Here is a 20,802-nt window from a genome sequence, read left to right as displayed (position 1 = left end):
TCCCCATACGATACATCTTCTCTTCTTAATGTTTACAACTCAGGACAAATTTAGAACATTATTTGAAAGATAATGGTTCTTGACACCAAACTAGGATACTAGGAAAAACTTCTCTGAAAGAGTGGTCAGGCACTGGCATGGGCTGCGCCCAGGGAGGTGGTGGAGTCACCCTCCCTGGAGGTGTTCGAGAAACATGTAAATGAGGCACCTAGGGACAAGGTTTAGTGCACATATTTGTGATAGCTTGACGATTGGATTAGATGACCTTAGAGGTCTTTTCCAATCATAATGTTTCTATGAATTAAGGTCTTTGAACAGAATGAATCAAGCTTCTGCTCCAGAGCTTAAGGATAACTATGGCTACTTCATTATATATACATAAATAAATTCACATGGTATAAAAATCTTAATCTTATGTACCAACTGTTACGTTAATGGATAAAAGCATGCTTTCATCTCTAGCGCTGTTCTCACAGATTTGGTTGCCAGTTTCCAGAACAACCAGGCTGAAAGCAGGAGTCTGGCATGGAAATCATCATGTAGTGCAAACATACACATAAGATCAGACTGGTCTAGACTTACCTTTGGCTTGGAACAGGGATACTGAAAGAGATGGACCTTACAAAAATCATCAGCAACAGCAATCACTTTTCGATTATGGGATCTGACAAGAGCATTTATGTCTGTCCCATCTGATCCTTCAGGCCATACTCCTAGGAGAGAAGAGTGCAGATATTTGGATAGCGGATATTTATCAAACAAAATCTATACAGCTGTGACAGACAAGCATAACAAAAGAAAAACAAGAAATTCAATTGGAAAATGGAGCAGGTGTTGAATTAAATGTTGTAGTAATTGTCAGCATAATGCTGTTCTCCCACAGTCCCTTTTACCCCCAGGCCATCAGCCCTGGCCCAGATAGCCTCTTGGCCTTGATATATTTCCTGGTGAAAACCTCAGTCTTCCCTAATGCTGATTTTAAGATTAAGTTTGTTGCTTAGACTAGCAACTCTTAAATTAGCACTGACATGAGCATTTTAAAAGCAAGACTGCTGCTGAACTATGGAACAAGCCAAAGTACTGTACATTATTCAGAGGTTGTTTTTTTGTTGTTGCAATTTTTAATATTTGCATGATTCAACAGAGACGATTGATGATACTTTACACAGAAACCCAGACTGTGCAAGTTTCATAGATGAAAGTGCTGTCAACTGCTTAAGTACAATTCAATATGCTTTTAAGCAAAAAAATAAGACACTGATATGTCTAGACAAAAGAATAACAACACTGCTTGGATGAAAAGCAGTTGGATGAACAATTTGGGAAGGGGAGAGGCTGTAGTTTGAACAGAAATAAAGACCTCGGATATTATCATAAGAAAACTGGTGATTGACATCTGTGAGAAAAACTGAAAGAAAAGTAAGGTATCATATAATAAAAATTTATGCTAATGGTGCCAGATTTCATAGCTGAGAGTAATTTTTTTGATTAACTTGAGACTTATGGACTTGGACTTATGGACTTAAGGATTTTTTCCCTTCAACTTTTTCCACCTCAAGAATTTTGTGTCTGATTTACTGAGAGAGATATTCACCCTAAGATATGAAAAAAACCTTCTTTCTTATAATCACTGGCTTTGGTGGAATAAAAAGCACATGCTGCTGACTACCTTATACAGCACAAACCTCAGACATAGCACTACTTTATCTTTTCAAACATCTACATTTTCTTCTTTTTAAGCAAAATGGCAAAAAACGTTTTACTTTAAAGCTGTTTTCCCCCTCCTGGTTCTTCAGTGGGTGGAGTGAGAACTTCATTTTCTCTGACCAATAACAAAGGCAGATTATCACATTCAATGTAGTGCCAATAGACTACACGGCATATTATTCACTAAAGACATGAAATGGTGCGGAAGGCATTCAGAAATATTTTAATACTCTTGCACCAGTGAATTCAATCTGAAAAATATATTAAACAATTTCCAAGTAGCTTAAAATGAATTAATTTTAACTTTTTCCTGCATTCCTTATATAAAATACTATCATCAGCTGGGAGGAATAAATGAACTTCAAGCCATTTTCCTGAAGTTTTAGCTAGCACTAAGGGAGGCAGTGCTAAACAGCTAGGCTACTTTCTCTTCTTTTTAATTTAAGATTATAAAGACTAATATTCAAGATTGCATCTCTTATTAAACATATTTTTTGTGTTAAAAAATTCATTCAGCATTTATAAATGCCGGACAATCTTTAGTATAATAAAGCAGGGTTCACTTTCAGTGCAACTGGAAAGCATGGGAAGCTAAGGCATTAAAGTGACCAAGTTCTGAGTTTTTAAGAACTTTAAAATAAGAAAAAAAACACAACACTGAAATAATAGGACTTCAGCGGCTGTACTTCAATTTTAATAAATTCTGCTGGTCAGGAGTATGCCTCTCAAAAGAATCTGCTCAGAGAGAAGTGTGGAAAATGTGCAGTAAACAAGGAAGCAACTTCAAGTGCTCGGGGTGCAGACTGAGGATACCAGTAAGCCACTACAGGAGTATTGAGAGCCAAAAAGGAGCGATGCTATTCTCATCCCTACTGTGTGCTTCTATCCTCTTTCATCTGCCAACAACAGTGGAATGCCTGTGCCTACAGACTCCATCCACAGAGCTGAATCTGTAAAACACATGCTCCTGAAAGTCTAAATCCCATAAACTCAGCCCTCTCCCTTGAACATCAAAGTGAGCAGCGCCCAGGTTTTTCGGATCCCTGAGCCAGCTCACCCTTGTCAAAGCCAGCAGCAAATATCTGCGCTGTCTGATTTAATGGGAAAATTTTTGCCTTTGTCTAGGACCAAGCCACAATTATATGATTCTGAAAGTGGTGTCAAACCACCAGACAATACAAAATTAAAGCATGATGAATCTTGTCTAGCAAGTTTAAATACGTAGGTTGCTCTGAAAATAATACCTCCTACTTATTTCCATGGAAACTACAACAGATACAAAGAGCATAATAACGCTATTCGATAGAGTAAATCTCAGCTATAAAACACTCATTTTAAATACAGTCACTGCCACTAGCTATGAATTTTCACCACTGATGAACAAGAGCCTGCATGATCCAACATTGCTGTCACCACTAATGAAATGCACCACACATTGTCTCACTGTGCTCATTTATATCCAGTGTTTTGTCTCCATAAATGTTCAGCAAGCCTTGATAAAAGTCAGTGGGTACCATTTACTCTGCATGGAAGGATTCAATTCCAAACCTTTGTTTCATACGCACTTCCATGTCAGACTCTTTTGGGAAAGTGCTTCGATCAGCTGCTCCCTTCACTTTTTCTCTCTTATACCACCAAGTGACATAACTCCATCAGTAGCAACAAAGCCAGCTTCTTCTGCCCCCAAATTTTTGGTAGATAAAAGTACTCCAACTCCAACAAATGCGGCTTCAGATCTCAGGCTATGCCAGAAAGAGCAGTCAGTTCATTTGCCTTACAAAGTGTTTTCATTGCTCATGGAGAAAGGTCATATTAGCACAGAATAGAGAGCTTCGATTTTCACATTATTGTTTCCTGAATCTTCTGATATTCCACTTCAAAAATGCATTTGTGTTATGTTATGATTTCAGTTGTAGCTCCACAGCAGCAAAATAAGGAAATGACTACTATGAACTGATAGCTTTAATCAGCCTGGGCTTAAATGTACAGAGCATCAAGAGGAAACAGCCATCCAATCTAAATTTCACAGACAAAATGAATAAAAACATGCACATAGACAATCTGGTACACATTTATCTGGACAATGGAAGCCAGTATTTTTTATTAAAACTACATTAAGCAACTGCATTCAGCTCCAGAAAGAGCAAATGCCTGTTTATTTTTGATACCTACGCTCAAGCTCTGAATACCTAAAAAATACTTGCGCAGTTTATCAACCGGTCAGATTCCTTCCCTGATCCCTATATTCACTTTGCTCTGCCTCAGATCTTTGGAACTCAGAGACATGAGGCCTGGTATAAAGCCTCCAGATTCCTTCCACCTAATTTCTACGCCACACAACAGCATTAGTGTTAGCCCCCAAAAACCCGCAAACTTTTGATTAGTTGCTAACTAATCTTTTGACTAGTTGCTCATCAAGCAACTGGTAGTTCTAAAAATATAACTGATAGTTGTCAGAAGCTAAAACAAAGCACTTACGTTACCTGTTTTTTTTCTACCCTGTATAAACTGATATTCAGAAATGAACTCCTAGCAGTTGAGAAGAAAAGATCTGTAAACCTAACCTTCCCTTCTAAAGAAACTGCTGATTTACCTGCTTTTGGTGTTTCCTACAATGTGAACAACTGAGGGAGGTATCTGATCAGTGGTAGAAGCAAAACATTCAGCATCCTGCTCACACAAATTGGATTGAGTAGTACTTTTCAAGCTGACACAGAGGAGCAACTTGTTTAAGGTCAACAGAGCTGCCATCAGCAGGAGCTGCTTGGACTAGTTGCATACAGACCCAGACTATATTATAAACATATCTGTCAACTGCTAAATTATTATTATTTTTTACATTTTAGAAATAAATCACTAGGTGTACAATCTTTTACTTTCTAAGCAGTATTACTCTTTAAAACCAGTGTCTATTATTCATTTTTTACTACAGCTATCAAGGTGCTGTCATGATTTTAAGTCATGAACTATATCTTACACTTGCATAGTCTTTCTCCTATCCCAAAACAACATACGAAAAGAGCAATCTACATGTACCACAAGAACACTTAAAAATACCAGCTTTTTAGGTCAAACTCCAAAAGACAGCAGTCTAAAATGACAGCAGAAAAATCAAATACTACACTTCAAGATTTAAAAGATATCTAATTACAGTTACACTGTGCAGTATCCAGTGCTGTGTATCACAGACAAGTGCAATAGTCAGTCTCTTTGGGCTGACCCCTCCACCCCAGAAAGAAATCACAAAAGCATCAACTAGCTTTTAAATTAAATGGTGCTTACCAAACACTTGAAAGCCTAGCACACAAGTGTATGTCGTCCAATCTATATCCTTACAGTCAGAACGATTCCTGATTAACTTGCAGCCACTTGGAATGTCCCCTGTAATAAAAATGAAATAAGAGTTACAGCATATACCCTCACATTTATATAAGTGCTCTTTAAAGATGCTAAAATTAATAGAAACAGTAACAAAAAAAATCTTAAGACCAACTTGGAATTGCGCTGCAGAGGCAAAGATACACCAGTACCTTCTAGACACTTGATGCTTTGCCCAGTATCTAAGAGCTACATTTAATTTTCATTTCCATTTTCAGATTAGCATACCTCAAATACACTTCCCTGTAGTTTGAGTCCACTGCTACTGTAGAATAGTCTACAAAGTGTTTTGATGCAATAAATGCTTTAATGTAATAGCTGAATGTCCCCTTTCTTACCAGCTTGATAAGCATACTAAAAATCAGTCAACTATTCAGGAAACTCTGTTTATAAAACAGTGAGAAACTAGTGTCAGAGACTACTTGGACTTGCAACTACTTGGACAGCTTTTCAACTAGATAAAGAAAGGAAAGATTGCTTCCCAGTAAAATGTCTATCTTTCAATAAACCAGCCCAATGCCAATGGATCACAGCTCTTTGCTCTCCTGGGCAGGCAGTTCTAACCACCACCACTTCCTTTTGCTACAGTCAGACACTGCACTATCCAGATTTGAAGCCTAAGCAGTGACAAGCAAAAGGAACATGTCAACATGTCAGATATTTAAACCTCTGGCTCTTCCTGTCTATGCAGCAACAGAACTGTAGTCCTTTTTTCCCTCGCTAAAACTACATGAACGTTATAAAAAAATATTGTAGACTGATACACACTAAACAAGTTGAAGTTGTGGCCTAAAAACTATATATTAAATTCATATTTTCACATATAAAAAAGACAAAGATGAAAACAAGTTATTCATTAATTCATTAAGGTAATATTATTGCTTTGCTCAGTTCTCAGCATCACCAGTCAAAGTCAAGTTAACAAACAAACAAAAAAACCAACAGAACAGAGGCACAGACCTTTAGATTTTATCCCCCCAAAATAACCAGTACTGTTGACACAAATTAGACAACTATATATATATTATTTTCAATCTATGGAGATTTGAGCCAACATCAAAACGTAGCACCACTTGTTCTGTAAATTCTAAGCTGTTAACTTGATTTATGACCTTGTAAAGAAGTAAGCTATATTTGGCATTGCCATTAGGTAACGCACAGCTCTGAATAACATCAAGATATCAGGTTACAAGAGTTCAAATTAGTCAGCGAGCATTTCACACAGACTCGATCAAACACATTCTTCTAAATATTGTGATAGTTAATACATGTTTTTGTTTCCAGTACATTTCACGTCATACTTACAGTATAGTATTTCATAGTCTCCTGAGTTTGACATTATATACTTGTTGTCTGGGGACCAATCAAGGTGTGTAATATAGCTGGAATGTCCCTAAGGAAGAATGCATTAACATCAACACGAAGCACACATTTTAAATAAAATAGCAGCAGAAGTTGCAACCACGGATGGGACAGCTAGCAGGAGAAAAGCACCTCCCCACCCACCTCCAGCTACTTGCACTCCTTTAAAGGCTGCTTACTGCCCAGAGCCACACTCACTAGCAGCCAAGCACACACAGCTGGGCACCCTGCCTCCCCACGGCACGGCAGATTCCTCATGGGTAAACACTGTCGTCCCTCCCAGACCACAGCGTGATTTACACCAAGAAGGTACACTGCTAAAATACTGATGAGCTCACATTTGTACTTGCATTAAGAAAGTATACACCGTGACTAATTCAGAAAGACACGTTAACTTGCAAGGGATCACTTTTGGATCATTCACTATCCATTCAAAATAATTTCAAATGCATGCATCCACATTGAGATTATTTCTCTCTTTACTTATCTTAAAAACTTAGGACACTTTGATCAATAACCATCACGTAAAACTGCAAGATAAGGAAGCATTACAAGAAAACCCCTACAATCTTTATGAAAGCTTCTGCAGTGTCTTACACTGCACGTATACTAATTAATGCCAACTTCAAATGGAATCCTCCTATACTACACAGGTCACCCTGCCTAATAAAAACACCTTTGCCTGATAGCAGATACCAATAAGACATCAAGCACTAAATACCCATCTTTGGTGCTGCAGGAGAAACTAAATGTGCCTGGGTAGAATGTTTTACTTAAGCATTAGGTATTTTTGCTGATAGTAGTAATACTAAGAATAAAGATAAGAGAATCTCCAGAGAAGCTGCATATCTGCAAAGGGTAAAAAATATATTTTTTGTAGAAATGACATTCATTTCACTCTTTTCTTCTTCTACTTTTCTATTTCTTCTTTCTGCTCCTCTCCCCAAGGCAAGACTGCTTATTTTTCCCTTCCCCAAACACTTGCTGGACAACAGCATGCCACCTCCATGACAGACAGCTGCCCATTCTCCTCCCTTACTCATCAGGAAGACAATGCCCCTCAGTTCCCTCAAGGCCCCATGGCACTGCAGTGCTGCCTGTTCCTGAGCATCCCGTAGGGCCACACTGGAACATGGGCTGGTCCAGCTGCCATGTCAACCTCTTCTTCAGCACGGCATAAGAGATGCTGAGCGCTCCTCAGGGTTAGGCGTGGAAATATAACCTGCTCTGTGTGTCACTAGGACTTCTGTGAAAGGGTCTAAAAACACTAATGAGAAAAGTTATCCTTTAAGATTTATTTATGAACTAGTTTCTATGTATTGACGTAACTACATTGCAGTCATGGGTAGGATATATTGTATCAACAGGCAGACTTGGTATTTTGACAAAAAAATAAACGCAGTACTGGCTAGGATTCTTTTCCCCCTCTTATTTTCCAAGCCTTCAAATTTGCAAGCTAACTCCAAGATGGAAAAGAATTGGTCAGTCATTTACTAAATCCTGCCAGACATTTGGCAGCTGTTAAAATTCCTAGGGGTGGTGGGAAGAGAACAATGCAATTGGCCAGGGGGCTCCATGCTGGAAAATCCCTTCGAGCAAGCGATCCCTGCATGATGAGTCAGAACATAACTTTGTCACTATTTTTTAAGAAGAATAATCCAAATTTTCATTAAAAACCTTCTTCAGTAGCTGCTACCGATAAAGCAATACTTTACTCTCTTCTGTACCTTTACATATGATGACCATAATCACTCACATTATCTCTGGCTAGCAAAGTAATTTGACCACAGGAAACCCTCTCCTTCATTCGAAATGTTTGCTTGTTCCAGACTTCAGTGGTTTAAGAGTCAAAATGCCCACAGCCTACAGGACGGGCATTCATTCAGGCTAAGCTTAGTGCATCAGACACTTCAGCATGGCTGCTCACACGGATTTCAGCCCACAGCCCTCTTGGTAAACGCAGAGTACTTGCTCCTCCTTTGCTAACAGATAGCTCTGCTGTAAGGCAAACAGAAACGGCTATGGCTAGCCTTGAGCTGCTGAGACATAGGAAGTTCATAACCTAGCCCATACCTCCACATTGCTGTCTGCATAGCTGGAGCCCTTGAAAAACAGCTGCACAAGCCAAAGCAGTCATTTCAGCTAATCTGGAATTCCTTCTGATCACAGCCATGGCCACTGCTCACTGAGGAGACACGCTACAGGCCACAGCCATGCCTCTGCAGGAGCCCCAGAAAGCCTCACCGTGACTGAAAGGGGATTTAAACGTAACACTGGGAATATAGCCCTTATACACAAGCCGATGCTGGTTCAGTAGATAAAATCCTTCTGAAAGTATTCAAACTATGTTTTCAAGTTGGAAGAAACAACCAGAAATTGACTAGCAGGAGGATTGAGTCATACTACTTGGAGGTCACTCGGTGAGGCTACTGGATGACAGAGGAATGCCAAAAGGATGCAGTGCCAGTACTCAAGCCCTTGCCAGGACTGCCCCAGGTCCCAAGCACTCCTGGGTGCCACCCTGCTTCACATCAAGCTGGTTTTGGCCCTCTGGCACAGGAGTGAGTGAAATCCAGCCGGTATCTCTGCAATGCAGTTGGTCAGCTTGCAGGCTGCTGCTATCCGCTCGGGCTGGAAGGGTCAGAGCAGCTCAGCCCCAACAGAAAGCAGCCTGCTAATTTTGGCTTCTACGTGCAGTTGCTCAGACTGAAAAAGAACAGTTAACAGAAATCGGCACTGAAACACGAATTCTTGTTCATGCCTGAGTATAACAATGCTTATTTCTCCCACCTCAATTTTTACAGCCCACGTTACGTGCCCTCAGCCAAGGCAGACAAATGTATGAAAAGAAGCTGCATATCTGAAAAAGTCTTGGGGTGCACGAGGACAAAAAGGATAGGGAAGGAGAGAAACACTTTCCAGTGGGGTGTTACTTTAGCACAGCTTCACCATCCTCAGTCACTGAAAACTGGTAGTTGATTAATATTCCCAGCTGATTTGGAATTATGAGGCCGCCTACTAACACATTTGTTGCTGAAATAAAGTGGCATTATCAGCAAACTAATTGCTCTCTGAAATATTCTCCTACAACAAAAGGACAAGGAGCCTGAAGACCAGTTGATGCTGGTTTAAATTACAATGTGCTCTCTCTGGAAAGCAACACAAAAGATATAAAGAAATAAATGATCTCATATTTCTTCAAAGAACTTGGACAACTTGATGGACATTTTGCAAGCTAAAGCATTTTAAGATTAGAGGCCCTTGAGCAATTTTATCTTTTGTACCTAAAAAATAGGTGATGAACTGAAATGCTGTGTTGGAATAGAGCTGGCTGTCACTACCCTGGCTCACCACACATCACCCTCCAGGAGTCCCCAGCATGCCCAGTGCTCCAATAGTGTGGACCGGGTGGCATGGGATGTCCTCAGATGAATGGCCTGGAAACTGGGAATCTCTCAAAAATACCACACGTGGTACTAAAAGACTTGTCAACAACCAGCCGTTTCCCACCCGCAATAGGTTCCACTGTGAATCTTGTATCAAAGATTACCAGCATAACATATTACAAAGCATAGTTTAGGTTTATGGTCCTCTCACACCCACTTTCAAATTAAGAAAACAGCTTAAGAAGGTCCTTTATTTTAAAAACTAAAGAAATCCAGCTGATTATAAACACATGAGAAATGTTTTGAGCAGGGGATGCATTCTTTAAAAAACAAAAACCACATTTGATACGTGAACCTAGTTTTATGATATCATTTACAAGTTCCACTGAGGATCAGATGTTCATTATGTAAATATTCCCAATAACCTAGAGAAAGGTCTGAACTAAAACCAGGGTGTTAGACAACTTAAAAAGAAAAGAAAAAAATGTACGTCTTTTTTGAAACTAATCTCTTTAGCACTGGGACATCACGTAAACACAAGAACTAAAATAAACTTCATTACTTGCACAACATTTGCATTTATTTACCCTGGGCCAGAAATTTACTGGTATTATTCCAAATGTTGAAATAAAAAATTCAGCTGAAAATAGTGCTTATTTGCAGTCTCCAAAATTATATATTCTAATAAAATTGCATCATCTAACACTACGTTGATCCAAGAAGTACTTTATCAATAGGAATATACAAGAATCATAACATCAAGCAGTGTGGTGTGCTTGACACACTGGGGGGACCTGAGCTTGAGAAGTGGGTCATGTGCTCAGCTCGTCTTTGTGGCCCTGCTTTGGTCCCGTCCCAACAGCTCCATGTCCTTGAGCTGGGTGCCCCCAGAAATGGATGTAGTACTACAGGTGAGGTCTCACAAAGGCAGAAGAGAGGGGGTACAGACACCTCCCTGACTTGCTGGGCATACTGCTTTTGATACAGCCCAGAGCATGGCTGGCTTTCTGGGCTGAAAGTGCCCTGTTCATATTGAGTTTTTCATCAACTGACACTCCCAAGTCCTTCTCCTCAGGGCTGCCCTCAACACATTCTCTGTCTAGCCTGTACTGGTGCTTGGGATTGCCTCAATCTAGGTGTGAGACCTTGCACTTGGCCCTGTTGAACCAACACAATCCAGGCTGACAGAGCTGGGGTTGCTCAGCCTGAGAAGAGAAGACTCTGCAGAGACCTTCCAGTACCTAAAGTGGGCCTAAAGGAAAGCTAAGGAGGGATTCTTCACCAGGGAGTGAAGTTACAGGACAAAGGGTAATGGCCATAAACTAAAAGAGGGTAGGATTACAATGGGTAATGGCAGTAAACTAAAAGAGGGAAGGTTTAGATTAGATATTAGAAAGAAATGTTTACTCAGAGGGTAGTGGGGCACTGGAACAGATTACCCAGAGAAGCTGTGGATGTCTCATCTTTGATCCCACAAAGGTCACATTGCATGGGGGCTTTGAGCAATCTGATCTAGTGGGAAGTCTCTCTGCCTGGGGCACATGGATTGGAACTAGATGGTCTTTAAAGTCCCTTCCAACCCAAGTCATTCTATGATTCTTTGAAAAAATAACTCCAAACAAGTGCCATGTTTTCCCAGAAAGACTTTCAGCATCTAAATGAAAGACATTTCTGCATCTTACTGTTATTTACCATTTCAAAGAACAGTTAGTAGCTGAAAAATTGTTCATATTTGATGCAAAGGTATTCACCTCAAAACTAACAGTTGCAGTACACATTAGATGAAGTTTAAAATTAACTAAGTGCTAAAAAAAGACGTAAAAATGATAATCAAAATTAAAAGTAGAAAGATATCAATCTAGAGATTTTCTTTTTGTTCCACTGCTTAACATCTACTATCACATCAAAATACAAAAAGAACTGAATGTATTTGCTACAAAACTTACAGTGCATTTTCCATGTCTGCTATACTTTCTTCCATTTTCTGTTACTATGTAGAGGTAAATAAAGTTGTCATGGGATCCAACTGCAAGTAAGGTGCCATCTACAGCAGAAAATTAAAATATTTTATATAAACTAACAGAACTTTTGTTTTTCAAATTTTAATGATTTATCACTAAGACAATTGTCTCAAGCTATTGCTTGGTATTTAAGGGTACATAACTGTTTTCTTATATTGGTTTTCAGTCAGTATTCTTTTCATTTTGAGAATATGTTTTTTGGGCAAATTCTTTCACCTCTCTCTTTTAAATTAAAGCCCAATGGATAAAGCACAAGTACAAATCCTCAGATTGCACTACATTTATGGAAATTGTTGACAGCAGGTAGGCTTGAGTTTTCTGTATTACTAAAAATACAGAACAGTATTTATTCCAAGTTCATAGTTGTTGGGTTTTTTTTTTGTTGTTTGTTTTTTTGTGGGAGGGAGGAGCGGATCGCACATAAATCAGTACTAAATAAGATCTAAATAGCAAGCGGATCATTCAGTCATTGTAAGTAGTTTTTTAACCAGTGTTATCTCCATTTGAAAAAAAAAAAAAAAAGGCTAATGTGGTCAAGATTGCCTTGAGTCACAATTAAATACCTCTGTAGTGTCGATGAACAACAGTGGTTTGAAATAAATTACTGTGCTTGGCAGAAGTGGCAGCAGCAAAGGAGCATTTTATTCACTGACACTCCATATTATCCAAAAGCAAACAAGAAGCAGATTTATGAGATTCTTCTTCTACTCAGTTTTAACAGAGAATTCCTCTGCTGATCTGTCATGCCACCTCCAAGGGAAGAGTACTGTTTTGGAGTACGTGTAATCACGTAGTATATATTTAACAAACAGCTCTGAGTTTCAGATAGACCTAAATGCAGTTTTATGGCTTTGTATTACTAAACTTGAAAAATTAACTAAGAAGGTTATTAAAATATTACTTAAATCCCAAGCAATTTACAGCCTGAATAGACTGAATGCTAATATGTAGCTTTTTCTCTTCTGTTAATATGCCAACAATTTTAAATGAGAATTCTTAGTTTCTCTGGAAACAAAGCTAATAGAACAGATGAACGTGAAAGAAAGGCTGAGAAAGGAGACTGCAATGTCTGTAGTTACAAAGCTCCAAGATTTAGTATACAAAAAACAAATACACAAGCAAATATACAGATATTATTAGTCATGTATTATTGTGATTATTATTCAGGCATTAAGCATCCTAATGCAGGTTTTTTTTTTTCAAAGCTCCATCTTTTTCAGTGACTGGAGAGTAGTTGAACACAGCTTAAGAGAACAAACATCCCATTTATCAGAACCTAAAACACACAATTATTCTGAATGCACAAGTTTGCCGTCTGCCTACCTACTGAATAGCGCATCACTGAGAGCTGCTCGTTGCCATCAGTGTGTATTGAGACCAGATCCCTTGTTTCTGCATCCAGGACAAACCACCTAGAGAGAAGAATTCCAGTGAATATCATGTCCACTAAAAAAAGAACAACAACAACAACAACAACAACAAAAAAAAAGCAGCAAGCAAAAGAACAATAATCATTGACTTGCTTCATCCTGTTATGCTAGCCCTCGAGGGCAGCACAGCGAACATCTGTTTTTAATAGAATGCTTTTCTGGTTCACAGAACAATTTTCACTGAAAAACATATAACATTTTAAATGCAGCTGAATTTCTTCCCTCCCTTAAACATCGCAGTAATCACCAAAATGTCTCCTGGCCAATAAACATGCCACCGTATAGAAAATGTGTTGGCACCTTAACACCTTGAAGCTACAGCTGAATTTTGAATCTACCACTAATACTCCATTTTGAAGAATGGCTTTGATATAAAATCTGATCTTTCATCTTGTATGAAGCAAAGGTGAAAAACAACAACAAATGTAGTAGAATGAGGAGAGAATGGAAAACACTTTCACTTTCATCCTACACATATTCATCCCGTACATGACACCTGTTCTAATTGGTATTGTTTGTTACTTAATAGTAACTTCTATACTGCAGTATTAGTTGTATGGAACATTGAAAAAGTTCATAGATGTCCAAAAACCACTGACAGAAAAATGAATAAGATCAGCAGAACCAGAGCCTTTCATGACATTGTCTAGCCCCTAATAACAGCAGCAAATATTAGCTAGACAAAGACAACAAAAGTTAAATATATTTATATACACGTGCACACATGCATGTCATGAAAACAGAAGATGACAACATGATTAAATAGATAAAAGATGCCATCATAATATAATTTCTGTGTTTAGAGCTTCAAATCTCAGCACTGTTCACATGATGGCCAAGTTTATATAGCCAGCATCAAACAGCAAGCTCAGACTGTGAGTATGACAGCAAACTCAAGGGAACAAGCATTCTGCAAAAACTAGGACTGTCTACTCCAAAACCAACATATATAGTCTAAAATAAGCCCTGAGTAACAGCAGCACACATGGCTGCTTTCTATGGATGGAGGTGAGGTTCCAGCTCATGCTGATCCAGAGTCCAGCTGCTTGGCATCTGGAAAGCGACCCGTCCTGATGGTTTAGAAACAGCTTGTGGTTAGAGAACCACGTGACAGAAAGGAACTGAACATGTACATGAAAAAAAAAAAACCCACATGGCACTGACTGCTGAGCAGTCTGTGTGCAAGACAGATGGAACCAGTAGAAAACAGCTCATATGTTCTCAACGGACAGCAGCAGAAAGCACACTTGGTGCTTCTCAGTACTGTAAGCCAAAATGCAGTCTTTTGATTTCTTCCAATCTATATACTGAAGCTTTCCAAGCTATCTAAATGCAACAAAAGTATCAAATTGCTATTCAGTTCAAACACTGCCCCTTTGTCCCTGTCAAATATTTCAGGAAAATGTTATTTTTTTGATACATGACTGATAACTGAGATAGGATACAGATAATGAAAAACAAATGTAATAAACAATAAAAACAAACAAACAAGCAAATTTGGTACGGGGAAAAAAGAGAACAAGAGAGTGTGCTTATACCATATAGATTACTTTGATTAAAAAATAATAACCAAAATTTTGCTGTGATAGCAAAACTGCTTTACAATTACACCCTGACAAGATCACAGAACAAAGAAGAACACACATGGAGACATCACTGACTTGCCAGCATCTGTTTTTCAAGCAACACTAGAAGCCACTGCACCACTGCCCCATTCTGGCTTTTTTTCCCCCTGCACTTAGCACAGTGTCCAGGCTCATTACTGGTCTACATCTTTCATGCATGGGCAGGAAAGCAGGCAGGAAGACTTCTTCCTCTACCAAAAGATCTGTCTATCTGGCAAGATGCCACAACGATGCCTATTTGTTTCTTCTAAGCAGCAGTCATGGTGTCTGGTATTAAAACCTAATTATGAACCCAACAATAAGCAAAATCTTCCTTCTTTCATACAACAGCTGGGTTCCCATGTTGTGCTGTGCAGTGCTTCTGCTGGCCAGCTGCATCCCAAAATATCCAGTGAGGACAGCAGTGCTCCTGCATTAGGGACATGGCTCTCACTCTGACATTGAGGGTGGATCTTTAGGGAGCTCATTTGAGGTTCTGACCTGAAGTTGGTAGCTTTCTTGTTAATGTTTCTTCTGGAACATGAAATATTTTCAAAGTTTGGAAAAGCATGCAATGTATTGAAAGCACAGAAGTTGTATTGGATGGTATGAAACACAAGATAAAATTTCTGCAGGTCTTAAGAGCACACACTGAGTTTCACTGGGCATTAAAATATAGCATTTTGAGATACTAGTCTTTCTCTCAAGTTTTTTCCTGAACAAAAGATACTAAGAGCTGACCATGGAAACAGTAAGTGCACCACAACATTTTGATGTTAATGTAGGAAAGTAAGTGCTGGTCACATCTAATTCAGCTGTTTCTTTGTACCTCTGCAATCTGGAATCAAACATGTTCCCTTCAATCACCTAAGTTCTCCCAAAACTGTGGCAAGCCTTGTAATAAACCAGCAAGAAAACATGTCTCCATGAAATGTAGTCTAGCAGCTACAGTACTTTATTGGCATGCCCCATACATGCCACGTATCACCCACAGCTGGGTCCACCCTGGAGACCCAAGAAATACTGCATCCGGTTGCCAAGTGAACTCTCCTTTAGATACACAGATCAGATGAAATAATGCTGCAAGATAGTAGTTATCCTTCTGATTTGTATTCATTTTTGCTCCATTGTTATTGCAAGCAACATGCTTGACTTGTGAGTTAATATAAACAAGACTGAGCTATCAATATTTTCATCTGTTTCTTGTCACCCTATTCCTTTGCTTCCCTTATTTTAATAGATAACCTATCTGAAAAGTAGATTATTTATTTAGAAACAAAATCCCTATAGACAACTCTTTTGGGAAGTGAATTCTAATGACTCATGCCACTAACATTTACCAATGGCAATTTTCATCTGTGAACATACAATTTTTCTGATAAAATCACCAGGCAAACAGTATTCCAAAGTTATATTTTTGCACTAGTGCTTGAAATTGCCATAATGTTCAGGTAAAAATGAATGTTAAACCTGAAAAGTGTTTAGCGTGTTTACTGTAAAAGTCAACAAACCAATCTCATGACTGTGTTTACACGGACATCTAGGCTTCATTCCACAACAAATGCTGAACTGGTCTGTGTTTGACTGATCTACCTCGTTGGAGTTCTGGCTTGTTCCAGCCTTGACTCCCAGTCTTCAGTTTTCTTAAAAATGTTACTAATTTTTGCATCTTGCTAGTCTATTTCTTCTGTAATGCTTTTGAGTAGTTGTATCAATAGCCCTCAAAATATTCTACATTATTAGTCACAGGAAGATCTACTTTCTTGAAAATAGTACCACTGACAGCATGGCAAAATTATCTGTATGGTGCTTTGGAAAAAACTCACTTCTCTGGAAGGATTTTCCATTGCCAGACCTTTTGGGTTCTTCAACTCTGCATTTCCAGCAAATAGCAGCATCAACAAAATTATATTAGTTCTCTCCAAACCAGGCTTAGTCACTGACACCAAACATGCAGCAGGTATTTAAAGAAGTGGGAACAAAACCTGCAGCAGATCATTTGCAGACAGTCCCAACAGGGAAAATGATACTGAAATACTCATCAGGAGAAGCGGTATGTGAAAGCTACTCCAGAAACATGATGTGTTCATCTGATAACAATGTCGTGAAACTACAGACAAGAATGGGAAGAGACAGAAAATTCAGTTTTCTTCAGATATCACAAGTTCAGCCATAAAACTCAACCTCGTCAGTGCTCCATTCCTAATCCTTGCCTCACTGACCTCTGTACTAGAAACACAGCAGCACTAGAGCTGCAATAATACTCCAACCAAAGTTTAGGTTTATTGAATCCTAAACAAATTAGACTCATTTAACATTTGCTTTATGCCTTTTGGGTTGCAAATTGAGCAAGTTATTAAATGACTTGTTATAGGCCTGACTCTCCTCCTTTACAGTAATCAAAATTTATCATGCAACCCCATTCCTCTGGGAAATGACTCCCCTAGACTGGATTATCTGGCACAGAAATCACCGTGTGATGCCATGGCTAGTCTGTAAATCTTAAGCTGTTCTGTTTATCTTGATTCACAACTCACTCCATTCCTCATCCACTTGTACACTTACCAGGCCCCCACTTCAATTCAGTTTAATTTGTGTTTCTAACTTATCCCTAATCATGTAATTTCAGAACAAAAGAAATAGAAAGGCAAAAATGTATCTGCTTAATTGTAAGAACTTAGTAAACAAAGTTGTTTACTTAGTTGTTAGAACTTAGTAAAAAAAGAAAAATGAAAACACTAACAACCAACCAATCAAAAACTCCCGAAAAAACAAGGACATTTACATAAACTTACCCAATACGGTCTAAGTGGGTTGTCTCAAGTAATTTAAAAAACATGAATTTAAACTGAAAAGTGCTGAATTGAAAAAGTGATGTTAAATGCTGCAGGGAAAAAAAAAAAAAAAAAAAAAACAACAACAAAAAACACAACAAAAGCAGCCAAAAGCAAACACCAGACTGAATGCCCTGACTGCTCAATCTGCCTTGATTGGGCTTTGATGTAATTTCTAAAATGCCTGGTAGCTACCAAGCAATACGGCTTGATTTTCTTTTTCTTTTTCCCTATCTTAAGTTTTATTATTCCAATACCTTCTACTCTGTTTAATGAAAGTAGAGACACTTAATCAGTTTAATGCTATAGTTAGAAAGAGATTAAAAGGCACAACATGGAAATCAAATGTACAAGAACTAAATAAGATTTTTCTTAGGAAGGTACACTAGATTTTCTAGTCTGACTTTGTACCTAATGCATTTACTGCAGACTGTATCATCAACTTGGATAAGGAACCACCTTGAAAAATATTCAACATGTAGATTTTCCCAGGAAAGTTAAAGGTTGTTGCATATGCTCAGCAGTTTTTAAAAGCAAATTTTGAATGGTTTTTTAGGCATGTTGTTAGGTATAAAAAAAAAATTACAGGAGGCAGATTAAACAAAAAATAATTTTCTTACATGTGTTGTTTTGCTAACATATGAGTAAGAAATAGAACAAAAATGTCAGTAGATTTCCTAGCTGCTCCTCTAACCTTTCTAATGCTATGAATATCCTGTTTTTTTCTTTTGGTTGATACTTGCTAGAACTCCACCACATTGGACTCCTTTCAAGGGAGATGATACTGAGCCAAAGAGAATTTGGATATGAATTGAGACAATTTTTTTCCACCACAAAAAGATGCCTGAGTTAAAGGTCCTGGCTTGTGTTTTGACAGTTTTGAAATAAGCAATGGTTCTGGGATGAATACGAACAGCTCAACAGCACTTCACTGCAGAAATGTGCAGTGCTAACATTTGTCTTACACACAAAAAAATATCAGAATACTAGCCTGTTCACTTGACACTCCAGGTCAATCTAAGAGGTTGCAAGTGTGTTTGATTTGGAAAGGAGAAATGATCTGTACTTACCAACTGATGCTACATACACAATTAAAATGTATATGGTACTTCATGAAGTCAGAAAACTCATGAAACCCTCCCAGAACCAAAAAAAAAACAAAAACAAACAAACAAACAAACAAACAAAAAACCACAACCAAAACAGTAAAACCAAACAAGGGCTGGGTCTTTCATGGAAGAATAGTTCAAAAAAATAGAAAAGAAAAAACAACAGCCTAACAGTCAAATAATCCTTCTTTCTCATCTGCATCCTGTATGAAAGATCTGCCCCATCCCCCATCTTTTTAGAGTAGTTAACTTCATGCAGAAGAATAAAAACCAAAAAATATATATATTCTGATGTTTTCATACTACGACTCTTGTAAATCTCCTTTAAACTTCTAATCACAACTCAACAAATGCCTGCTTACCGTCCTGAGTGCGTTCCTATCGCAACCACTGCTCCGCTGGGATGGAAGTCGGCACAGTGCCCCGGTTCCTAAGGAGGGAGGCACAGACATGTCATTTGCCCACCTGATTTACAAACTCCAAAAAAGCCTTAAAAATCTTAGATGAACTGACAGAGTGAAAAACTACTTGGCAGACAGACTTTCTTATAACGGATCATTGATATACTCGCGACCTTCTCACAAGTAAAAAGCTGAACTTCTTCATAAAGAGATGCTTTCGTCTAGATAATAGGACAGAATTAATCAAAATATGATATGAACAATGACTGTAAGGATGAACTTCTAAAGCCAAACCTTTCTGTAGCCTTTGTAGGTGGTTTGAGTAATTGGGAAGAAAATTTCCCAATTGAACTGCAACAAGCAGAAAGCACTTGGAGTTTCATTCTGATCTGGGTCACTAGAATGTTTTTGGACAACACTAAACAGATTACAGCATATACAACATCTGAAGAACCTTGTTAAGCTTATCAAAAGCTTCTGAATGGCTCTTCAGTGCCTCAGTTACAAGATTTTTGCTTCTTTCAATCAAATGGGACAAGATGTTTCAGAAAATGAATGCCTTTTGTTTTTTTTCCAGCTTTATATTTAATGTTGAAGGGTTGACATACATCTAGCAGCCTGGTCCATTCCAGTGTGTGGTCCACAGAGTTCCACATACAAACTTGCCTATCTTGAGCACACGTTAAAAATAAGTCTTTGAAAGGATGTGATGCCAGTCCCCAGAGTTCATCTGTATGTCCCTAAAAAGAACACATTTGATTTGATAAAGAATAAAATAAGAAGTCTCAGATCAACACACAATCAGGGAAACTTTTACGATCTTAGAGTAACAGTTCAAGAAATCATTTTGCTCACCTGTACTTCTACTAGGAAACCATCATTAAATGTTCCACGTAAAACAAAGTTTCGTGAAGTACCCACTAAAAATTGATCTGCTTTTCCTTCTGCTACTGCCCTAATTGTTCCATACTGATCAGGAACCTAGGAAGAGAAACATTTGTAAAGCCACGTCACGTATCTTAATGCACACTTACTTCTGAAGGCTATAAATAATGCACAACGGTACCAGAACAGCAATTCTCCTAGTAAGAAGGAAAAATCTAATTACATATGCACTAGGCGAGGACTTGACCTCAAACTTACCTCATTTGTTTGTTCATTAGATACAACAGGACCTTACTCCAAAACAACTGGAATTATTCCAATTTAATAGGTTTCAGTAGAAAAAAAATGCTGAAGATGCACTGATTTTTAAGCATCAGATACATCAAATAAATGCACTCCACATTCTTACAACTCATAAGGATGGGAACAATATTTATAATCACTGTCTTCTTTTCAAAAACACATTGTGAAAACTAAGAAGAATCTTGTAGCCCACAGTAAATGTTTCCTGATTCTTAACACTTCCTGATTAACCTTACATAAAACATTCATATGTCATATGTCAGCAGTGACTCCATGTTTTACTGAGCTTGTTTACTGCAAGCTTGAACTCTCACTGCTTTATTTTTCAGTTTGCTTTTGTGTGTTTTTTTCTTCCTAAATGGCTTCAGAACATTTCCTAAAT

At 38.2% G+C, this 20,802-nt stretch overlaps 1 protein-coding gene across 4 annotated transcripts in view; it reads right to left on the bottom strand.

Annotated features, from left to right (window-relative positions):
- EML4 (EMAP like 4) overlaps window positions 1-20,802 on the bottom strand; it is a 151,128-nt gene that overhangs the window by 2,938 nt on the left and 127,388 nt on the right. For all 4 annotated transcript variants that reach the window (XM_085219333.1, XM_010706753.4, XM_010706754.4 and 1 more), the window contains 8 exons: window positions 20,088-20,213; window positions 19,841-19,972; window positions 19,194-19,261; window positions 13,178-13,266; window positions 11,780-11,877; window positions 6,391-6,478; window positions 4,990-5,088; window positions 583-713 (listed from right to left, as the gene is read on the bottom strand). In XM_085219333.1, the coding sequence (XP_085075459.1) occupies window positions 583-713; window positions 4,990-5,088; window positions 6,391-6,478; window positions 11,780-11,877; window positions 13,178-13,266; window positions 19,194-19,261; window positions 19,841-19,972; window positions 20,088-20,213 (831 nt within the window). The remainder of the gene's footprint in view (window positions 1-582; window positions 714-4,989; window positions 5,089-6,390; window positions 6,479-11,779; window positions 11,878-13,177; window positions 13,267-19,193; window positions 19,262-19,840; window positions 19,973-20,087; window positions 20,214-20,802) is intronic.

This window comes from Meleagris gallopavo, chromosome 2 (assembly GCF_905368555.1).
Source record: "Meleagris gallopavo chromosome 2, MGAL_WU_HG_1.1, whole genome shotgun sequence".
Lineage (NCBI taxonomy): Eukaryota > Metazoa > Chordata > Aves > Galliformes > Phasianidae > Meleagris > Meleagris gallopavo.
The sequence above is the reverse complement of the archived record's forward strand: the minus strand, read 5'-3'. Positions and strand labels throughout refer to the sequence as shown.